This window comes from Colletotrichum siamense, assembly GCF_013390195.1.
Source record: "Colletotrichum siamense strain Cg363 chromosome Unknown KSG_Cg363_contig05, whole genome shotgun sequence".
In the NCBI taxonomy this organism is placed as follows: Eukaryota; Fungi; Ascomycota; class Sordariomycetes; order Glomerellales; family Glomerellaceae; genus Colletotrichum; species Colletotrichum siamense.
The window spans coordinates 4737873-4758238 of NW_023501018.1; the positions used below are offsets into that span (position 1 = coordinate 4737873).

At 52.8% G+C, this 20366-nt stretch overlaps 6 protein-coding genes across 6 annotated transcripts; 2 read left to right on the forward strand and 4 right to left on the reverse strand.

Annotated features, from left to right (window-relative positions):
- On the reverse strand, window positions 1-2753 carry CGCS363_v008821 (uncharacterized protein; the record flags this gene model as incomplete). The annotated part of the gene is made up of 2 exons (XM_036640670.1): window positions 1-763; window positions 817-2753. 2 exons carry the CDS (start codon window positions 2751-2753, stop codon window positions 1-3), a joined length of 2700 nt encoding a protein of 899 aa, XP_036495063.1.
- Window positions 2754-3581: 828 nt separating this feature from the next.
- On the reverse strand, window positions 3582-6128 carry PUT3-6 (Proline utilization trans-activator; the record flags this gene model as incomplete). Its single annotated transcript, XM_036640671.1, has 9 exons — window positions 3582-4042; window positions 4103-4283; window positions 4341-4516; window positions 4575-4848; window positions 4908-5452; window positions 5505-5681; window positions 5731-5837; window positions 5894-6016; window positions 6079-6128. The coding sequence occupies 9 exons, from the start codon at window positions 6126-6128 to the stop codon at window positions 3582-3584; spliced, it is 2094 nt and encodes a 697-aa protein (XP_036495076.1).
- A 1757-nt stretch (window positions 6129-7885) lies between these two features.
- Window positions 7886-9538, forward strand: UHRF1 (E3 ubiquitin-protein ligase UHRF1; the record flags this gene model as incomplete). The annotated part of the gene is made up of 1 exon (XM_036640672.1): window positions 7886-9538. The coding sequence occupies one exon, from the start codon at window positions 7886-7888 to the stop codon at window positions 9536-9538; it is 1653 nt and encodes a 550-aa protein (XP_036494927.1).
- Window positions 9539-10538: 1000 nt separating this feature from the next.
- On the forward strand, window positions 10539-12595 carry CGCS363_v008824 (Carboxypeptidase S1-like protein A; the record flags this gene model as incomplete). Its single annotated transcript, XM_036640673.1, has 7 exons — window positions 10539-10907; window positions 10964-11126; window positions 11180-11416; window positions 11469-11875; window positions 11923-11964; window positions 12013-12373; window positions 12426-12595. The coding sequence occupies 7 exons, from the start codon at window positions 10539-10541 to the stop codon at window positions 12593-12595; spliced, it is 1749 nt and encodes a 582-aa protein (XP_036494010.1).
- Window positions 12596-13191: 596 nt separating this feature from the next.
- hypBA1-2 (Non-reducing end beta-L-arabinofuranosidase) lies at window positions 13192-15425 on the reverse strand (the record flags this gene model as incomplete). Its single annotated transcript, XM_036640674.1, has 3 exons — window positions 13192-14109; window positions 14163-14584; window positions 14636-15425. 3 exons carry the CDS (start codon window positions 15423-15425, stop codon window positions 13192-13194), a joined length of 2130 nt encoding a protein of 709 aa, XP_036494012.1.
- A 2888-nt stretch (window positions 15426-18313) lies between these two features.
- CGCS363_v008826 (Proline dehydrogenase 1) lies at window positions 18314-19762 on the reverse strand (the record flags this gene model as incomplete). Its single annotated transcript, XM_036640675.1, has 1 exon — window positions 18314-19762. The coding sequence occupies one exon, from the start codon at window positions 19760-19762 to the stop codon at window positions 18314-18316; it is 1449 nt and encodes a 482-aa protein (XP_036494013.1).
- Between the last annotated feature and the right edge of the window lie 604 nt (window positions 19763-20366).

The following is a 20366-nucleotide window of genomic DNA, read 5'->3' on the forward strand; positions in this document are numbered from 1 at the left end:
CTACGCCTTCGCAATCGTGACTTCGGCCTTTCCGCTCGACAAGTCAACTTTATATCCACCTCTCTCCTGGGTAGCCCCTGTCACTGCAAATGTCGCTCCTCCCGTGGTCTGAGTAAGCCACACAATGGCCGAAGATGCCTTGAGAGCCGCATCAGACGCAGCTTGGCTGACGCTGAGCTTGACCGTCTGGCCCTCTCGATCATACGTAACGGTGGCAATAGCTCCAGCACTCAACGAGATCTTCAAACCCAAATCCGCAACAAAGACACGCCGGCGAACCGCGTCTCTCGGCTCGGCGACGACAGAAGTGGCGGTTGACTCGACCACGTTGCCACCAAACACCACTTCGCCGTACTTTTCGGTGTTGACAATGTACAGCGTCTGGCCGAGGCCGAGGCCAAGGAACCCGAGACCGTAGTCGCCGGTGTAGGGGTCCCACTCGAGGTGCTCGGGGAACGAGTGGAACGCAGCGGACGGGCAGCCCTCCTCGTCAATGTTGCTCAGGGGCGCGGTGTTGCCGGCGAACGCGACGCGGATGGCGTTGAAGTCGGACGGGTTGCGCTCGTAGTAGTGCAGCATGGGCAGGGAGTTGAGGCCGGAGCCGTAGTGGTGGAGCTGGCGCTCGGTGCCGGCGTGCTTGGCGCCGTAGTTGAAGTCCCAGTACCGGCGGGCGTTGCCGTTCCAGCCCCAGTGGGCGACGGTGGGCATGTACGCCGTGATGCTGTTGATGGCTTTGGTCGCGGTGGTGTTCAGGCCGAAGTAGCTTTCGCAAGTTAGCAAGGTTCACTGGTTCATACTGGAGATTTCATGACTTACTTGGTCCAGTAGTAGACGCCCTCTTGCCCGGTGCTGTCCCACGCCATCTCGCTTCCGAACGGCACGGCAAGGGTCTCCCAGAAGTCGGCGCGGTACTTCATCGAGGCCTCGAGGGTGGACGCCTCCTGCGTCATGTTCTCGCGCTTCAGATCCTCGAGAAGCTCGGCAAAGACCGTCTCGCCCATCAGTCCGGTCAGACCGTAGTCGCAGTCCTTGGCGCCGTCCTTGAGGCAGTACTGCACGGTGTTGAACGCTTGGTTGATGTACCAGCTCCACTCCTCCCGGGTCTTGATCTCGGGGTAGTCCCTGGCCACACGGTACGTGGACCAGTAGGCGATGACGGGGTGGACGTAGTTGTAAGCGCGGACGGTGGTGTATGATCTCTCCTTGTTCCATGCGGCCCAGGTGGTCCAGTCGAGGGCCGAGTCGTACGTGTAGTTGACCGCATCGGGCTGGTAGAAGAAGGTGCTCGCCCTCACGGCAAACGAGTCGGGCGGCTGGATTGTGCCAAGGACGGTCTCGTGGATGAACTCGTCGAGGACCTCGACTTCGCTGGCCACGGGCTGCACGAACAGCTTCGTGGCCGCGGCGACGTACGCACCCGTGCCGCCCTCATCGCTCAGCCCCGCGATCCAGACGCGGTAGTCCTGCTCGACGATGGCGTTGACCTCGCGGTCGTAGCCCATGATGGACGGCGCGCGGCCGAAGGGGTCGGAGGTGTCGTTGAAGTGGGCGGCGGTGGTGAGGAAGTGGCCCAGGTCGGAGACCGTCTGCGTGGCGGCCTTGGTGATGAAGTAGTGGACGACTTGGGTCTTGCCGTCTTCGTAGGTGATGGTGATCTTTGTTCTTCCCCATTTGCCTTCGACAGGGGTGAGCAGGTAGGGCGAGCCCTTGGCGGCCGTGTCCTGCTTCACGGTGAACACGCCAGAGTCGTCGATGGACTTGACGGGGGAAGAGTGCGTGAGGTACAGACGAGCAGTGAGATCTGCGGGTACGACGTATCCCGGGATGCCCACGGCGAGAGGGATGCCCGACTTCTCGACGGCATCTTCGATGGTCTGGATGCTCTCGGCGACAGAGAACTTGAGACCGACAGAGTAGGTCTCGCCTGCTTCCAAAGTCTTGGACGTAGGCGTGTTCCACGGGGCACCACCCTTCCACTCGGTCTCCGCCCAGGCCTTGGAGTGAATCATCCACTCGTAGTTGCCCTCGTACGTTTGGCTCTGGTAGTAGTAGTCACCCTGCGGCTCGCTGAGAAGTCTCCATGCTTCGAAAGGGCTCGAGCCGAGAGGCGCGACGACGAGCGCGTTGCCGGTTCCCTTGACGGGAGACACACGAACGTAGCCGGCGTCAAGACCGATGTACGGATCCGCGAGAGAGCACTTGTCCTGAAGGTTCTCCGCCTCGCGCGTGCTGAAGACATTGTTGATGGAGACGGGAAGGCCAAGGGATCCGAGCTCGACGGTGCCGTTGCCTGTGTTGGTCAGGTTGATGCGCAGAGCCAGGCTGTCGCTTTCGGTCAGCCACTCTCTCGTGATGGCGAGAGGGATGCCGCTGGGCAGCGTAGGTCCCAGGTCCGCGCCGGCAAGGACACCGGATGCGAGGCCTTCAAGAGCCTTCACGGGTTTTCTGGCCTGGGCAGAGTCGACGCTGGTCCAGTTGCCGGCACCGGCGACCTTGTAGCGAAAGGTGACGTCTCCGAGGTAGTGGGCGCCTTCGGTGTGCGTAAGGTTGGAGAGGAAATCCGAGGGGAGAAAGTCGTGGCCGGAAGCGACCTTGAGCGAAGCGAGAGTCTGGGAGTCGCGAACGAACTGGCCGCTGACCTGGCCCGTCTTGTAATCAATGAAGCCATTCGCGATGCCGAGGTTGTCTTGGCCGTTGACAAGTGCTGCAAGAGCCAGCGTCAGAGCCGGGCCCAAGCCTGAGAACCGAGACATGGTGAAGGACGAAGAGAGTCAAGCCCTTGTTCGCGCAACGAGCCGTACCTTGCATGCATGTCGTACATCATCGGACGGCAGTACCTTGCTTTTAAGTCTTTCTTGTCTTCATTGGAGGTTGCGACATGCAGCCCTCCGGCCCCCTTGTCGATATGCGCTACTCCCCCATTCGCCCGCCAAGAAATGCCGTTTGGTGACATTGTGATGGAAAGTAATCGTTCCATCCGTTGTGGAGTGGCCCGGCGACTCAATCTAGAAGCTCGGGTGGCATTCATACGAAGGAAAAATATAACGGCAATCGGGGAATGGCCCGATTGCTTCGGCTATTAGCAAATGATCGGCATGCGCCCATCCTTGTTTATGATTGGGGGCTCGCCTCGGTAGACCTCATGTAAGGTACCTGAATGCGACCGGGCGGAGCTTGTAATTATACGAATAAGCCTTTTGCTTTTGTGTTTGAATTCGGGCAACTGTGTGGTGATTCATTGCAAGCTAAACCCCGGATTTTGCCTCGCCTTAATCGACTTTAGATTAAGACCGAATCATGGAAACTCCACCTCCAAAGTCTGGAGATATTTTGGCCCGGCGGGATGATCGCCTACGCCGACGGAAGTGTCCGTTTAGACTTCATCTCAAAGTTAAAAAGACCAGACGAACACGTCGGTTTCGGTTCGAGCTTCCCATTGGCCTGGCAGTTGGAGAATCCCCGACGAACATCGTTGCTTGATATGATTCATAAATCTGATTCAGCTTCAATTACCAAAAGGTCCCCGATCCAATATAAACCGCAACGCCGACACATTAAGCTTCCCAGAACCTTTGTCCATCTCATGCCTGATCATCCATAACCGTAAATGACATCCACTCATTATCCTCCCATTCCATAGAATTAACCACATCAATAATCTGCTGGGCCGTCAGATCCTCCGCCTGGCTGCTGCTGTCTTTGGTAAACTCGGGAAACGGCGGCTGCGGCACCGGCTCCTGAACAGCGGCCGCGGCATCCGTTGGCTGTTGCTGCCATTCGGCACCTTGGGTGTCCTCGGGAAGGCCCGCAACGCGAGGCTGCGTCGTGGTGAAGTTGCTGAGCATCTCCTCCAGCTTTTGCATCTCATTCCTGCGGAACCCCGCGATCAGGTTGCCGCTGGCCACCATTTCTTCGATTATGGCGTGGGATTTCTCTAGCCATGGAGATTGACTTTCAATCAGACGGGAGTCGACCGCTCGGGCGACGAGGAGGGCGACGGTGGATACGAATAGGGAGTCAAGGTCGAGGGGTAGGAAGGTTTCTACCATCTGAATTAGCTCTTGGTTGTTTCAATATGACTTGTTGCCAGGTGAGATCTTACCTAGTAATCCCTGAGCTCGTAGCCTGTCGAGGATGTTGAGGATTTGAATAGAGGATTCGGCGCACATTTGGACGGGGTTTCGAACTTTTGGTGATGCTATCAGAGAGTCCGCCTCGAGTGGTGACTCGAATCTCTTGATCAAACAGCATAGGAGCAGGGGTCTTGTTGCGAGGACGATGCACTAGGGGAGAGATGTTAGTCCATTGGACCACCAAGGGGAAACCATATGTTTACTCACCTGGTAGTAAGACAGGTGCAAGTGCGCAGAGAGTCTCGAGATCCCATCAAATCGCTCGTCCGCATGCAGTGGGAACGAGGTACGAAGCTCATCTGCAACTGACACAATGCTCTGAAGCACGGCTTTGGTGCCGAGCACGAATCTCTTATTCAAGCGACCTGTCGTGCCGTAAACAGCTGTGAGATGGAGGAGGATGATTAGCAGAGTTCGGTATCGCAGAGACGTCGAACTTACTGCTGCTGATCTCAGCAATGATGCGGGCGAACTTTATCTGCATGCTCAATGCCGTCGTGCGTTGTACTGATCCCGAGTAGGAAGGCAACTGGCAGTAGACACCTTCGTCCAGAGTTGACTGGGGCAACCCCATCAACGAGCTCATCTGACGATCCAATACGTACACTGTCCACCAGATCTTGCGACATCTTTGCACCAGTTCCGGGCCAAGCTCCATGATTGGCATGTCGGTATGCATACCATGATTCATCGCCATGCTCTTTGCCTGCCCAATCTACCAGCGGATTAGCATTTCTTGGCTACCCACTTCAAAAAGCTTGTTGGTTGACTTACAAAATTGTGAGCAGCATGTCGAAAGTCCAATGCTTGATAGTACCAGGCAATCGAGCACAAAATCTCCGAAGACAAAATGGGTTCTTTGCACAGAGCGGTAACGTCTGGCAAGAGCTGGAGAGCCCTGACAAAGAAGTCCGCCCCTGATGGTCTCTTCCCTTCACTCTTCCTCTGGATCAGGCTTTTGCCAAAGGCGAGAATGACGAGAAAGTGGATGTACCAGAGGCTGGTATCCTCTGCTCGGTCAGCAGACGACTTGGCGTAGAAATTCTGCATGTTGACCATGAACTCGTCCACTTCGAAGAGATGAAACATTTGGCCGCAGTGAAATTTGACGGCGTTGATCAGAAAGATGGCATAGTCGATGCTCGGAATGAAGCGGCTGTCGAGGGCCTGCGTGCTTCGTGAGCCGTCCCATCCGAGGTCATAGGCGCAGCCGTCGAACAAGAGACTATTGGTAGGAAGAGGAGATTGGCAGACATGGTCGTGGGTAACGCTGAGAACATGCCGTGAGAAAGACCAGTTGGATCCTGGGGCGAGAAAGTCTGCGTCCGTCAGCGTTGAGATGGCGGAGTATGAAGAGTGAGAAGCACTTACAAGCCATTCCATTGGACGCTGAAAGACAGTACCGGGACGGCGTCGCAGTGAGAGGGTTCGTCAGATCTGGACCGTCGCCATCGGAATTCCGGGGCGGTGAGTCCCTTCGCGCTGCCTCCGGGCTGTGATAGCTAGCGCGACGATTCTCATCATATTGCGATGGGTCTCCAAAGCCATCTTCTCGAAGTCAGCAGTCGCCCACTTCCAAGAAGCCAACCGTACGTACCGTCAGGGTTGTCGACATCCTCGCCACGTCTGATGCTCTGCTCAGCCAGCGCCCTTGCTTGAAGGCGCTCTAGGCGTGCGATCTTCTGTTGTAGTTCAGATAGGTATCTAAGCCAGTGACAGTCAGTACTTTTGTCGTCAGAGCTGTAAGGTTGGGAACCGACCCTTGCGTCACCATAACCTTGTTATCGCGCTCATCGAATATGCAAGTCAGCCGCCGCTGAGTACAATTATTGCACGGATGCAGTCCCGAGCACTTGATCTTCTGCCTCCGACATCGTGAACAGCTGGCGTGTCAGTCGTCAGTAGCTATCTCCCGCTGATGAGACCACGTTATGTCGCGACTCACGCGTATGACGACCGCTTCGTAATTCTTCTCTGAGTATTAGACGACTCCATCTGGAATTATTCTGCTTCCATGAGCATCAGTCGTCTTGGTATCGCCATCACAGGTGGGTATCCGGGAAGACAGACTGCCCAGTCCCCCAGATATCCGTCGTTTGGAGGTGGTGCGGGGTCGGAGGTGCCTCCTCATCGGCCGGGCCGTACGCCCTCCCTCGAGCCAGCTGCAGATAACGAGGACCCACTGATAGGAGCGCTTATCTAGGGACATCCCAGAAGCTCGCTATCTCCAGATGCCCTTTCGAGCATTTTGTAATGTCATTAGCACGTCGGGTGGTTGGTGGGATGCGGGGTGCATATCAGTCCGTGCCGTTGACGGGTGGTGGTCTTGGCTATTGGCGCTTTCCTGGCCGGCCGCCCCTTGTGAGTAGGGGACTTGACGCAGGGCGTGCAGAACACGCGTCGAAGCACCGGGCCGGCGACGATTTCAGCGGTTGGTGTTGGCTATTATCGGGGGCCAATGGGGCATAGAACGGGAACAGGGAGGTCCTGGATTAGTGCCGATTGGATGACAGGGGCCCTGACTGAGGAGACTCTTCAGACCTCCTTCTGGAACACATGGAAGTCTTTTTGGATCAAGTATCTGGAAGTATCGAGTCTTGCTTACCAAAGAAGCACTGCCGTTCAGAAAAGCTCGTATCACCGGCATGCTTGAAAACCTTTCTAGAATTCAAGCATAGGCAGGATAATATGTTGCGATTCCGGCTTCGTATGCGTTCGAATGTCAGATAACATCTAAGGCAAAGCAAGGTGTGGTGAGAGAGCCGATGAATTCAAACAAATTGGAAGCCTTTATGTAGCAGCATCAACTCGGGCCGTAGCCAGAGCTTGTGATTTCGCTTCATAGCTGGCTGAATTCTAGGGACAAGACGTCCTCCCCAGGTTGATAGTCGAAGCTACCTACGCATCTGAGATGAGGAAGGCAAGCAAATTGTACTACATGGTATGGCTCCCATGTGCTACAATCTTCCCTTCCAGTATAAATCCTTTGCCCAGTCGATGTTTGAATCTCTCATGGATTGTTCCAAAAGATTCCATGGAATGTTTCTTCTGAAGCCAGACTTGTGTTCCTTCCAACACATGCCACAAAGACAATGGGAAGCTTAATAATGAGGCGCCCTGCTCGGGGAATTGTCACTCCAAAGATTTGGGCTGTTTGGAAGGGCGGGGCCTTTGGTGAGTTGATGAGCCAATCACCGCTGAAGACCTCTCTCGACAACAACAGACCTCAACTCCTGGCTCACCTGTCTGCACGACTAAGCGATGCCCACGACAACACCATTTTTAGGCTAGACTTTTGTTGTCTTTTGTTTGAGGAAGGAGTGGCCGCTGAAAGGGTTTTCTTCTTGCACCCACAAGAATTTTGAAAATTCTTCTCCCTCCCACATCCTCCGATTTTGCTGTTTTGCTTTCCACCAAACCCATCGTCTCGAGGACGAGCGACAAACACAACTTGCTTTTCGCGCAGCTGGACTCGACAGTTTGCTTTGAGTAAGTCTTCGTATGCTTCAGGGGGGAAAATCGACCTATTTGAATATCAAGCTGACATTCCTGGAAAAGGCAGATCCGCGAAGACATCTTGCTCAACATCAACGGGCGAGCAACAAACACACCTGGCATTTTGCGCAGCTGGACTCCATAGTTTGCTTTGAGTAAGTCTTTGAACGCTTCGAGGAAAAGCCGACCTGTTTGAAAACCAAGCTGACATAGCCAGATCCGCGAAGACGTCTTGCTCATCATCCATGGACGCCAACATGAGCTACGACGTTCCCTACGAGGACCAGAACTCCCTGTGTGAGCAGGGTCACCATGGCTATGCTTCTCATGATGGAGACGAAGTTGGCATGAGCATGGACTTCCACATGGCCAACAATAACGAGGTTTCTGATGCTCACAACGCATTCGCCAAACAGGAGGACGAGCAAGCCTGCCGCAGTGATGACACCGTCGCCCAGGACGAGCGCATGGTCGAGAATACATCGACCAACGATCAGCAGACTAATTTCGCTAATCATCCGAACAAACACGTGGACCCCGCCGTGGAGGCAAAGCTTATCGATGACTTCCATCGCCTCGCAGCGGAGATTCTCGTCGCTTCAAAGGAGAATAAGGGTCCGCCTGCCCAGGACATCTACAACAGCCTCGAGCAGCACTTCGGCTACATTGAGTGGCGGGCCGATTTCATTGTCGGAGATGTTCGTCGCCGTCTGATGGACACTGTGCTCGTCATGTTTGACCCGGATTCCCTTGAATCTCAGCAGTACATTGATACCAAGAGCCAGGAGCGGGCGTTTAAGTTGTGGGAATTTTGGGCCTTCACCAACTTGAGCCAGGTGGATGAAATCACTTTTGCTGCTATGGACGACAGCGATCGAAAGTATTGCATGGTTTTCAACAAGGAGTCCATCATCATGCCTGGCTCAATGCCAATCTTCCACCCTCAAGCTTGCTACAAGGCCCCGGAAGCTGACATGAGCATGGGAGATTATGATTCCATGGCTAACCATGAGACCGTGGTCTCTGAGGATACTTCGCAGTATCTTGGTCAAGCCGAAGATGGTGTATATCACTCGCACTACTCACAGGGCCCGATGGACGGACAAAATTTCTACCACATGTCGCTCCACGCTTACCCGGAGGTTCCCACCTGTGTTCATGACCCCCTCAACACGGAGGATCACATGGATGATCACATGGAGGATCACATGGAGGATCACACCAACGTGCAAACAGCAATCGATCCAATCGCTCCAGTTGCTATGCAAGCTAAGCCGAGCAAACACAGAGCTGCCAAGCCCCGTCGGAAGACAGCCAAGGCTGCTGCCGTGAAGAGTGACTCGAACAGCAATCCTCCCGACGGCCTCTACGTTCCCGACAAACATCACGAAATGTTCGGCGAGAACGGTCCTTTTCGAGGCATCGCTTACGTTCTGAAAGCTGGCAAGAGAAGCTGGGTGGCCCATCCCGATTATGTGTCAGTTAAGTCGAGAGTCTTTGGGGACAATCACATCCCCGTCGGCAAATGGTGGCCGGCTCAGATGGTCGCCTGTGTCAACGGCGCCCATGGTAACTGGTTCGGCGGAATTACTGGAGACAAGGACCAGGGTGCTCACTCAATCGTCAAATCCGGTGAGACTTACGACAGTCTCAATGAGGACCAGGGCAACACCATATTCTACTCTGGATCAGGCGCCCACAAGTGTACAGACAACAAGCCGAAGAACTCTGACGGCACTGAGATGCTGTACAAGTCACTCAAGAGCAACCGGCCTGTCCGCCTGCTCCGTGCAGCTGCCAAGAAGGGCAAGAACGGTCTTTACAGCCCCAGCGTTGGCATTCGGTATGATGGCCTGTACGATGTGGTTCGTCGCACCAAGGCCTTCAACGACAATGGCGGCGCCTACTAGAAGTTCGAGCTCCAGCGTCGCGATAACCAGACCGACCTCGAGGAACTCTGCAAGACTCCCACCAAGGAGCAGCGTGCCATTCACGCTGCTATGAAGGAGGCATACCCGGCAACGAACAAGAGATCCAGATAGTGTGTATTTCACACACGGTGGAAAGTGAGTGTCACGGGTGTCTATCAGAGAACCAGGATGGGAAAGTCACTTGGCTTTCAATTTGCTCGCATTATCCGCCCATGAGAGTAGCGACAGTTCTAAAGCACATTGGGGACTTTTGTTTTTTGGAAGCCATAAGACCATTGATCAGGGTGGAAATATCATTTCTTTTTTGGGATTGCCTAGTCTCACGATTGAGGATGGATGTACATAGAGTCTACTGAACCTCGACCGTAGCTAGACAATCAAGCATACCCACCAGCCAGTGCCTACGTTCTCGCATTGTGACTTTCTGGATTGAGCCGTGATAGAAAGCCAAGGAACATTATCAGGACAAGGGGTGATGCAAGAACGGGTGGCCCGAATGCCTAATCTCGGAGATCGGGAAGGACTCCGAAGTAACGTATGATACGGCAAATGATCAGCGATATCCATACTTCGACAACCAACGTCCAGCTCATGACTTCGGGCGGTCTTTAAGACTTGACTTGGCAGCCTTGATGATTGGAGCGGATAGTTGATCAGGTCCCATGGAAGTCGAAGTAAGCTCTCCCCGCTCCGGATTTCTGTTGGCTAGCCCCCCGGCGATGCGAAATTGCCCACTGTGACGTAATTGTGCACTCAAGGCTCGTATTGACCTTGAAGCGAAAGCTCTCAATGCTGAATAGACCAAGAATGAAGACCTGAGCCGGTCGCATCGCGCCCGGCTCATGGGGGAAATTTGTCCAACAATCGGGCTTCCCATTTGGTTGATAAATGAAACGTACTGTGATGCATGCCCAAGAAGCATGGCCGAGCTTCCTAATCCATCAACCACGAGCCAGTGATATGTAATGGTGCACTTATAATGAAGGGTATCGCCGGCGTGGAAACAAGCCCGTCCAGTAATGCGAAGCTGCCAGCCTGGAACTTCTTCACTCTGAACGTCACCACCAGTATGAGACTCCAGAATCTCATCGCCGCTCTCCTCGCATCATGCGTAACACCAACACTCACTGCTGTCTTGCGACCAAGACAGGCGCCGGGTGCTGCTGAGGGTGTGATGACGATCACTAGCCCTGGAGGCTCCCAAATCCGTTTCAAGGAGCCTGGCAAAGAGGGAATATGCGAGACGACGCCTGGCGTCAACTCCTACAGCGGATACATCGATATCGCCCCTGATGTTCATGTATTCTTCTGGTTCTTTGAGTCACGGAGAGATCCTGCAAATGACCCTGTGAGCTTCCAACGTTCGACCTGTCAGACTTGACGGCCGTGGAGCTAACGTAACAGGTAACACTCTGGCTCAACGGCGGTCCTGGATCCGACTCTCTCATTGGACTGTTCGAGGAGATCGGACCTTGCGAGGTGGTCGAGAATATGACGACGGTTCTGAGAGACTACTCCTGGACTGAAATCTCCAACGTCCTTTTCCTTTCCCAGCCAGTTGGAACAGGTACTTCCTCCAAGGTCTTGACAACTACGTGTTCTGGAGACTGACTGTCACAGGCTTCTCCTACAGTGAGAAAGAGGTTGGTTTCCTTGACCCAACCTACCTCCTGGTGGACAAGGAGCCCGAGAGTTCAGATGAGCGAGAGGGTCGCTGGGCAGTTATCGACCCAACAAAGGAAGATACAAGTCGTCTAGCTGCCATAACCTGCTGGGAGGTTCTGCAAGGATTCTATGATGCTTTGCCGCAACTGAGCACGTCAAACATCTCCTCTATTGACTTTCATCTGTGGGCTGGTGAGTAAGCTGATCAGATCCGACTGTCCCCGAGTCACTAATGGAATTTCAGAGTCATTTGGTGGCCACTGGGGCCCGGCGTTCTACACCCTCTTCAATGAGAAGAACTCCGAGCTCGATGAAAACACCGCGACAGGCCGCAAGTTGAACTTGAAGAGCCTCGGCATCGTGAATGGCATTGTTGACGAGCACACCCAGACGCGGTACCTGCTTGACTTCACCAGAGGAGAGAACAATGGATACGGAGTTGATCTGATCAACGACACCATCTACGATTACGGAAAGTTGAACCGTGATCGCCCTGGTGGATGTCAAGAGAAGCTTGACTATTGCGACTGGCTTGAGAGGGACTCTATCGTTCGCCGTTCAGCATGCTCAGCCGCCCAGTTTATCTGCCAATCCGACGTCGAGGGGATGTTTTACACATTCAATCTCGAAGGCCGTGGAACTTATGATATTGTGAGCCCCCCACCACTGATGAGTTGTGCTAGACTAATCAGACACAGCGCTTCCGTTCAGGAGAAGACGTTCCGCCCAACTACTGGAGGGTAAGTAGACGAAGCCTGGCACCAGAGCAATTGCTAACCATACAACAGCCCTACTTGAACACCGGACCAGTCCAAAACGCTCTTGGCGTGGACCTAAACTATACGTCAAACAATCTGCTCTACACAGCTTACACCCTCTCTGGAGACTTCGCCGTCGGCTACCTCCCAGACATCGAAAAGCTTCTTGAGCTAGACGTACAAGTTTCCCTGGTCTTTGGAGATGCAGACTACATCTGTAACTGGCTCGGCGGAGAAGCGCTCTCCCTTGCGGCTGAGTGGTCTGGTGCCGAGAACTTCCGTGACGCTGGATACACGGAGCTTACGGTCGATGGGGTTGCCTATGGAGAAACGCGGCAATACGGAAAGCTGAGCTTCACTCGAGTCTGGAACGCAGGCCATGAGATCCCATGTAAGCCACTGCGAACCCCGGTGATGTAGCGCACCAAGCTGACAGTCACCAGATTTCCAGCCAAAGGCTTCATTCCAGATTTTCAACCGAACTACCAACCGTTTTGATATTGCGACGGGTGAAGTTGTGATTACTCCTGATAGCACCTACAAGACGAACGGAACAGCAAAGACAACGAAGACGACTACTCTGCCACCTTTGCCAGCTCAGACGCAAGCCTAAAGGATAAGCACGAAACCCGACAGGCAGTGCAATCAACCGGCGTTTCAAAAGATGGATAACAAAAATGATTCGTCAAGTGCTGAATCTTCTTGCATGCTTTATGAAGAGTCAAATATGTGCATGCCTGAGTATGTTCAAGCTTGAGGATAAAGTTGAATAAAACAGAGAAATCGTAGTTCTGACTGCAAAAGAAATTCGCACTTGACGATTGTCTTCACCTGCTGCTATTTGTGTCACTGTACACAGAAAACCATTCGGATGACATGCATCTTTGCTGATATATGCCCGTGTGATTACCCCGTTAAGAAAAACCCTCTACGTTTCCTAGGTATGGTAGAGCAACTACTTTTCCTGTGTGCTCGTACATAAGATACCTTGCAATAGTCGTCGTCATTGTTGTAGTCACTGACTCACTACTACTACCGTTCTCTTTCGAAATATAAGCCCAGACTTACTAATACACCGCAAACATGCCGGCCAGACAAGGAAACATGGATGGTTTTGGTTCAAAACACTAAACAAGGTCTTATGTAAATCCAGACATATGACGCCATACACGACAGTATTTCTCCCCATTGATACAAGAGACAATCTTTTCATGATGTACTATTTATGACAGGGAACTGTGCTATGTGAAGCTTCGCAGTTGCGTATGGCACCAACTTCGCTCTGAAAGGCTGGCTTTGAATCTTCTTCTCTACATCGACAGGGTCTGCTGCAGTTCCGTTCCGAGTTGGCCAGCTGACCCAAGCAGCAGAGACCTCAAGGTGCACAGGAGATGCTCCCGAATTCCACAAAGGATCAGGAAGTTCTGAAACTTTCCTATCGCCGTTCTGCTCCCATGGACCCTTGTGTACTACGACCTCAACACCCTGTGTTGGATCGATAGCAATATTCCAGTCAGCAGTTGGTAAGTAGTCGTGGTCACGGGTATGTGTCATCCATGGCTCCTCGTCTTGGTTAGCCACGGAAGAAATTTCGGTACACTCTGAAGCTTGGTCCTTGTAATTGCGTGGCAGCCTAGTCTCGGTTTTGAATTCGATCTCGTACGCGTAAAGCAGAGGTCCGTAGTGAATACTGACTGAGCCGTTCTCATGCTTCTGAACACGGACCCCCGCATGGATTGTGACGAACACATCAAAGTCGCCGGCCGCGGGTATGTCAATCTTATGAACATGGCCGCTACTGTCCTTCTTGTTTTGTATGAATGGCTGCGGCATTGCTGAAGCAATCGAGCCTGAGCCCTTGGACTCGATCGTAGAAGATGGAAAGGCCCAGTCTGGAACTCTGATTAAGAATTCAAATGGCTTGCTGGTGGAGATGCTGTAGCGAAGCGCACACGGGGCAAATGGGTAGTTCGAGTCACAGTTGATAGTGATATCCTCAATTTCCAGCCTGGATGGTATAAGATAGGCATGAATGATGGATGTCATCCCTTCCGGGGTCTGTCTCCAGAGGAATGCATTCATCAAGAGCTTAGGGTAAGCAGTGGGGTGATTGACTGTGCAGCAAGGCTACTCGGGAATTCATCAGCAGACCTCTTGTTATGGACTTTATGGCCACTTACAAACTCAGGTTCTAGCCCGAAGACATTTGCGTACCGGCAAACATCATAGAACGGTGTTTTCTCGCCTTTTGGAAGCTCCAGCTCTTTGGCCCAGGGCTGGTTGACCTGCGTGATGTACTGATGACTCCACCAGTCTGCACTGATACCAGCAGGTACGGCATTGAAGGCTGCTGACTCTACCATATCGGCGAAGTGGTTGTCTCCGAAAAGCTGGTAAAGGTAGGATATCGAGAACATTAGTTCCACAGAGCAACACAGCTCGGAGCCCCGCTGCGGCGAAAGCCCGCCGATGTACTCATCGCTGCTGATGGATCCTGCAGCTGTGCCATGGTAATCAAAGGTCTTCTTAACAGCATCTCTACAAAGAGATGCGAGATCGTCAGACGGTTCCATCCGGTACAAATGAGCCGGGTATCGAAGGCCTGCAACTTGATTCAATATCATATGGATCTAATTCAGTTAAAGCTTCCTACCTTGTGCAACGTTGACTCCGTGCTTGAAATTCAGAGACTTGTAGCGGACTGAAGGCGTCTTGGGAAAGTCTTCCCCAAAGAATTTCGTCCAGTCTCTGTCCATGATACGAGAGCCTTGCCACATCATGTCCATAACTTCCCAAATGCCGTGACGATCACAGGAGCTTTCGGGCTGATCGTAGAGCCACTGAAGTGTAAAAGCTAGTTCATGAGCTCTAGCGACCCCAAAAAGTTGCAAGTCGAAGACATCATCCTTCTGTGGAATGTAACCCTGGTAATTGTTCTTGAGCATTTTGCGAACCAGCCTCACAAAACGCAAGACGGCTTCTAGGATCGTTGCACGTCTTGAGAAGTCCGCGATGGCATGATTCATGAGCCCCTGAAGCAGCAAACAGCGCGCCCATATTCCCCGGGTATGTGATGTAGTTTCCGGACCCAGCCAGCCATCTTCGGCTTGATGTTCAAGCGTGTAGTCCAAGAAGTAGTCCGCTTGCTTCTTCAAGTCCAAAAACAGCTGCGGGTCAGAGTCTCGATCCAAACTATACGCAAGCGGAACGATGTAGTTGTACCAGTATGGCGCAGCTTCGTTTAGGGGGGTGTACTCCCATGTTCCTCCAAGCCAAGTGCTCTCTTTGACGAATCGATAAAAGTGGAATAAGTTTCCTCCCAAACCCTTGGCACTCAGTCGAAGCTGGTCGCGAAACCACCCATTGGGTTTGATTGCACCCAAGGGATAAAGTTCGTACTTGAAGGGAACGAGAGCTTTGTTGAAATGCTCAGTAGATGCCATAGCTGAAGGCTTGGTGGTATTTGATGGGTGACTGAGCACAAGATAACGATAGGATGATTCGGCTAGTTGCTATGATCTCGAAATTGATGGAACGAGGCCAGCTGAAGCCATTGACGTTCACCAAAGTGCCTCGAAAGATATGTTGTCGAATATGGAACTGGGGAGTGATATGTCACTGTGTACAAGGATGTTCCTCGTTAGACAAACCCCTTCGACTTCCCGGAGAATTCAATGGAGAGGATCGGCGTCCAGCCCACTTGGTGCTTGTGGGGTAATTGGGACCGGCTGGCCGGATGCAAGATCGGGATCGTGCCCGACGCTACGGGGCGCAACTCCGGACCGCTAGGACAACACCCCGCACTGCCGCGGAGACCGGGAGGTATGTTGCGAGCCGATAAGCGCCACAGAGATCCTTCTGCTTAGTGCTTGCTACATATCCGTGCCTAAGTTTGAGCTTTCATGTTAGTTAGCAGCAGGCACAACCGGCAGCGCGAAACCACGTGAACGCCGGCGAGGTACTTCTCTTGTATGTTGCAAATTAACCTGACTTCTCGGGGCTTGGAAGGCGGGACGTCAAACATGAGTCAATTCTCGCACTGATTACCTTCCAACTGGCTCAGCCATTTCCAAACATGCTGCTGAATGAGCGAGTGTTGTCCCTACTATTGCTAACGGACGATGCTTTAAAGTTTGGTTGGGATTATGAGTTCTGATTGAACTTCTTGGGGTCTCGTTGGAGAGTGCGCCGACCGAGATAACCAGGCAGCCATGCATAGCCACCGAATCCTTGGCGTCAGACCATTCGCGGTCTCACTCTCGGGCTTTGTAATAATTCGATGAGCGGTGGACCTGCTTCTCATTCTCCTCATTGCGAAATGCTGACTTTCCAATGCCATGACGATGCTTCGATCACGCTCGCTGCCTTCCGCAAGTCCGGACAGTACTCTGAAGCTAGCAGAAAGGCTGCGACAAGCTTCGTCAGATACAGATGTTGCAAAAGCAATCTGCTGCCGCTCACTCGAGATAGAAGGCCCCTCAGATTCTTCATTTCGTCAAAGTCCTGACTCGTCAGCCAGGTACAACGTCAAGCAATTGACTGCAAGCCCAAAGTACACTCGTTTGCCAGATGCTGGCACATACATCCGTCTCCTCAGTTTCCAAACACCGCCGGCGGCTTCTTCTGGCACCGTCGACATATGCTGCGTCCTCCATACCTTTCGGCTAGCACAAATACCTCAATACAATGCCATCTCCTACACTTGGGGCCCAGAAGCGCCGACAACTCTGATTGAGGTCAATGGACAACTCAAAAGTGTTCGGCTAAATTGCGAACTTGTTCTGCGGCGGGCCCGACAACACGATCCTACAGCTCTTTATTGGATCGATGCCATCTGTATCGACCAAGAAAATTTGGAAGAAAAAGGCCACCAAGTTGCCATCATGGGCAAAGTCTTCGGAGCCTCTCATCTAGTGATTGCATATGTCGGCGAGCACGCAGATGATAGCCGGTCCCTCTGCAAGAAGCTCCAAAACCACGCCTACTTCTTCAGATGGGTAGGCAGAAACCAGCATTGGCTCGGCCCCAGCGACAGAGCTCTGTCAAGACTGTGGTTCTTCCTAATCAGATACAAAACCCTTCCGCGGATGCTCATCTCATTCAAGTCATTTTTGAGAAGGGAGTATTTTCAGAGGGTATGGGTCTATCAAGAGCTCTTTCTGGGCAAGCAAGTTTATGTACAATGTGGGGAGTCGCTTTTGCACATCCGCATGTTTCATGGATTTGCGGCAGCAAACCATATCTGGGGATTGATGAAAGCCCAGGAAGCGTTTGAGCGGTTAAGTCTCTCCGATGACCCGTTTTTGCGAACAGATATCCCAAAGCTTGAGATGCTAGTGGCTGGGTCTTTCCAACAACAGCCCTTGCCCCTAGAAATGCTCATTGAGCATGTACATGATTGTGAATTGGAATGCCACGATCTCTTAGACAAAGTCTATGGAGCTCTTTCCTTGGTAGATTGGAGGGGCGAAGAGCCACTCTTGCCAGATTACACTATGGATGTATTTCAGCTGGGAGTCCAGTTGCTTTCAAGAGCCAAGGAGAGCCCCATCCACCCTGTCGACTTCCTGCTTGAATATGCTGGGTTGGTGGTTAAGATCCTGAAACTTCACGACGAGCTCTCGCCCAGGCTTCAACATGCGATACAGATACGAAATCATAAGAATACGACACAGCGACTCACGAGTTCCGCATCCGGCACAGAGGCATCGTTATCTCATTCTGTCGGCCCGAGATCCTTCTTTTGTGAGGGAATTTTATGGAGTGGAATTCGTCTTTCATGCAACGAAACTGGGGAATGGGTCTTTCCGATTGTGGAAGGCCAGAGTACAGTGTATCGTGTCGTCAGAAACATACTTCTCCCACGAACTGCTGCAGTCGGCGACTGGTGTCTATTCCAGGGGTACGAGGGATATAGACAGATCCTTCTCATCCTCAGACAGCATATTGACAGACAAAGATACTGGATAGTTGGCAAGGGTTTGGCCAGGTACAAACCGAAGTTTCCAACGTCAGACAGATTTCGTTTGTACATTGATGCAGAAGACTTCCTAGTCATCGCCAGCCAGTCCTTTTATTTCAATGATAGTCTTGGGGATGTGGATGATGCGCAAGAATATTTAGAAACAGGTGTCTGCGGAGTAGCTGGGTCTTCTTACGCCGAGTCGGCTGATTAGGCATTGTGATGATTGCCTCCGTATTCTCCTTGGAAATGAAGCAGCACTTGCTATTAGCGGCGATCCAATCACAAAGTGAATAAATAAGACGTAAGATTATGACGGCTGCAGGCTATCGCTTTCCAAAACTCATGCCTTGAACTTCTTATGCTAGATCAGTTCGTAACCGCAAAGGCCGACTTCAACCTCCTCCAACACTCGTTCTTCACAGCAGTATGCTCATCCGTCGTCCTCAACACCGCATCCCTGTTCTCCACCGCCCGACGGAGCAAATACGCCAAACACTCGCCCATGCTGCCCCAAGTAGAACACTTGAACACGTCCGGCCCCCCGAAACCCTCATTCTTCTCCTGCAGAAGCGAGAAGCTGACCTCGTCAGACATGCCGTGCAGCTGTCCAAACGCAATCGGCACAGTCGGCTTGCCCTCCTTTACGCACTGCTGATGCAGCTTCAGCGCAGCAAAGACACTCTCCCTATTGTGACTAGCCAACAACAGATCAACAGAGGGAAACGGCTTGGATCCGCCAAAGTCTCCAATGTGTCTCTTGACGGCGCCCTGGGAGATGTAATTGTACGCGTTATCGGTATCCTCCTTCGTGTCATGGATGCGCGAACGGTTATCGGAGAGGATGTACGCGCCCCTGACGACCTTGAGACCCAGGGTGAATCTGTCCTTGCTAGCTTCCGAGAGGTGGTTGATGACGTTGTCCGTGGTGCTTTTGAGATATGCCTGGTACGTGTTGTAGATGGCAGCGTATCCGTCTCCGTTGAACTTGCGCATGAGCTCCAGGGTGACTCGGTCGATGGCCTTCTGGAAGTGCGTGGACTCGGCGTCAACGATGATTCTAATTCCCCGCTGTTTGCATGTTGTGGCGATCTCATCGAGGGCGTCGAGCATCTGTTTCGGGGGGAACTTGTCTTCGGCAAAGGCTTTTGTGACTTCGCGGCCCGCTCCGGTCAACTTGATGGCGAGGATGTCACCCTCACCAACTTGTGCGGCAGTCTCCAAGGTACCGCATCTCCAGGACTCGATTTCAGAATCGACGCCAGCAATACCCGATGCAGCAGCAGTCTTTCCAGTCTCGTGAGCCGACTGAGTCAAGTGGTCGAATACAGTCTCCTTGGCGTAGGTAAGGATGACACCCTTGAAGCCCAAGGCTTTGAGCCGGTCAACGCATGCTTTCGTCTGTTCAGGGGTCTCTCCGGCGCAGAACTGGTCGTAGAATGTCTTCTTGAGGATGGCGTGTAGTACTGGGTTACGATCAACGTCTAGAAGGAAGTTTCCGCTCGACTTGGAGAGGAAGGATAGTGCGTAAAGTGAAGGGATGAGAAGGAAGCGGTTCGATGAGATGGTGGTGATGAGCAACGATCTTAAAAGGGTTCCCGTAGATAAGATGGATAACGGCGCGCCAGGAACGGATTTCCGTGCTGGAGGGCTCTTGAGCTCAATGCTGCTCGTCTCTGGAATAGCAGCGTGTGGCGAGCCTGCTCCGACTGCTTGTCGCGGTTGTGTTGGCTTCCCGTAGCTTCGTCTGCCAGATACGATAAACGCGGGGTTCGCCCAGGGCGTCTTGGCAGATGCCAGCCCCAGCGACACCTTCATGGTATGTCTTGATGTAAATGTGACAGACTTCGTGTACGTCGCAACTTGAGAGAGGATTCGGATGCTTCCGAGTATGAGATGAGCCCGTGATTTGAGCGGTTGAAAGGGGGACGGCTTCTAAATGCTTATTCGGTTTCCCCGCCTCTGGTCGTGATCGGATCCGGTGGTTTCTCCAACGCCTCCTTCTCCAACGCTTCGTTCCGGTCCGATGTACGGACGTGGTGGGCATGGCCATCCTGGTGGCTAAGAGGTCACATGCTGTGGTTTAGATGGGCATGCCAATCGGGATTGTTTGCAATGAGTTCCGTCTTGGAGATATGAGTTGGCGTCTGCGTCTACATAGTACATGTACGCTGTTTCGATGGCTGGAGCTGGCTATCGCTCCTCTCCCCCCCGCACGCATCGCGATGCTAGCCGAACAGGGAGTAAGCTTGGAGGGGGACGTGTGTAGCAACTGTACTCTGGGGGGACGTCTGAGTGAGTGAATGGCTGGCAGCTCCGATAACATGTCACTTGATGCTATGCACACGTGCAGATAAGATAGCTGGGCATCGCGGAGGATCTGGGCGATTACCGAGAGAGGAAAGTGGCTCGACGAGGGTAC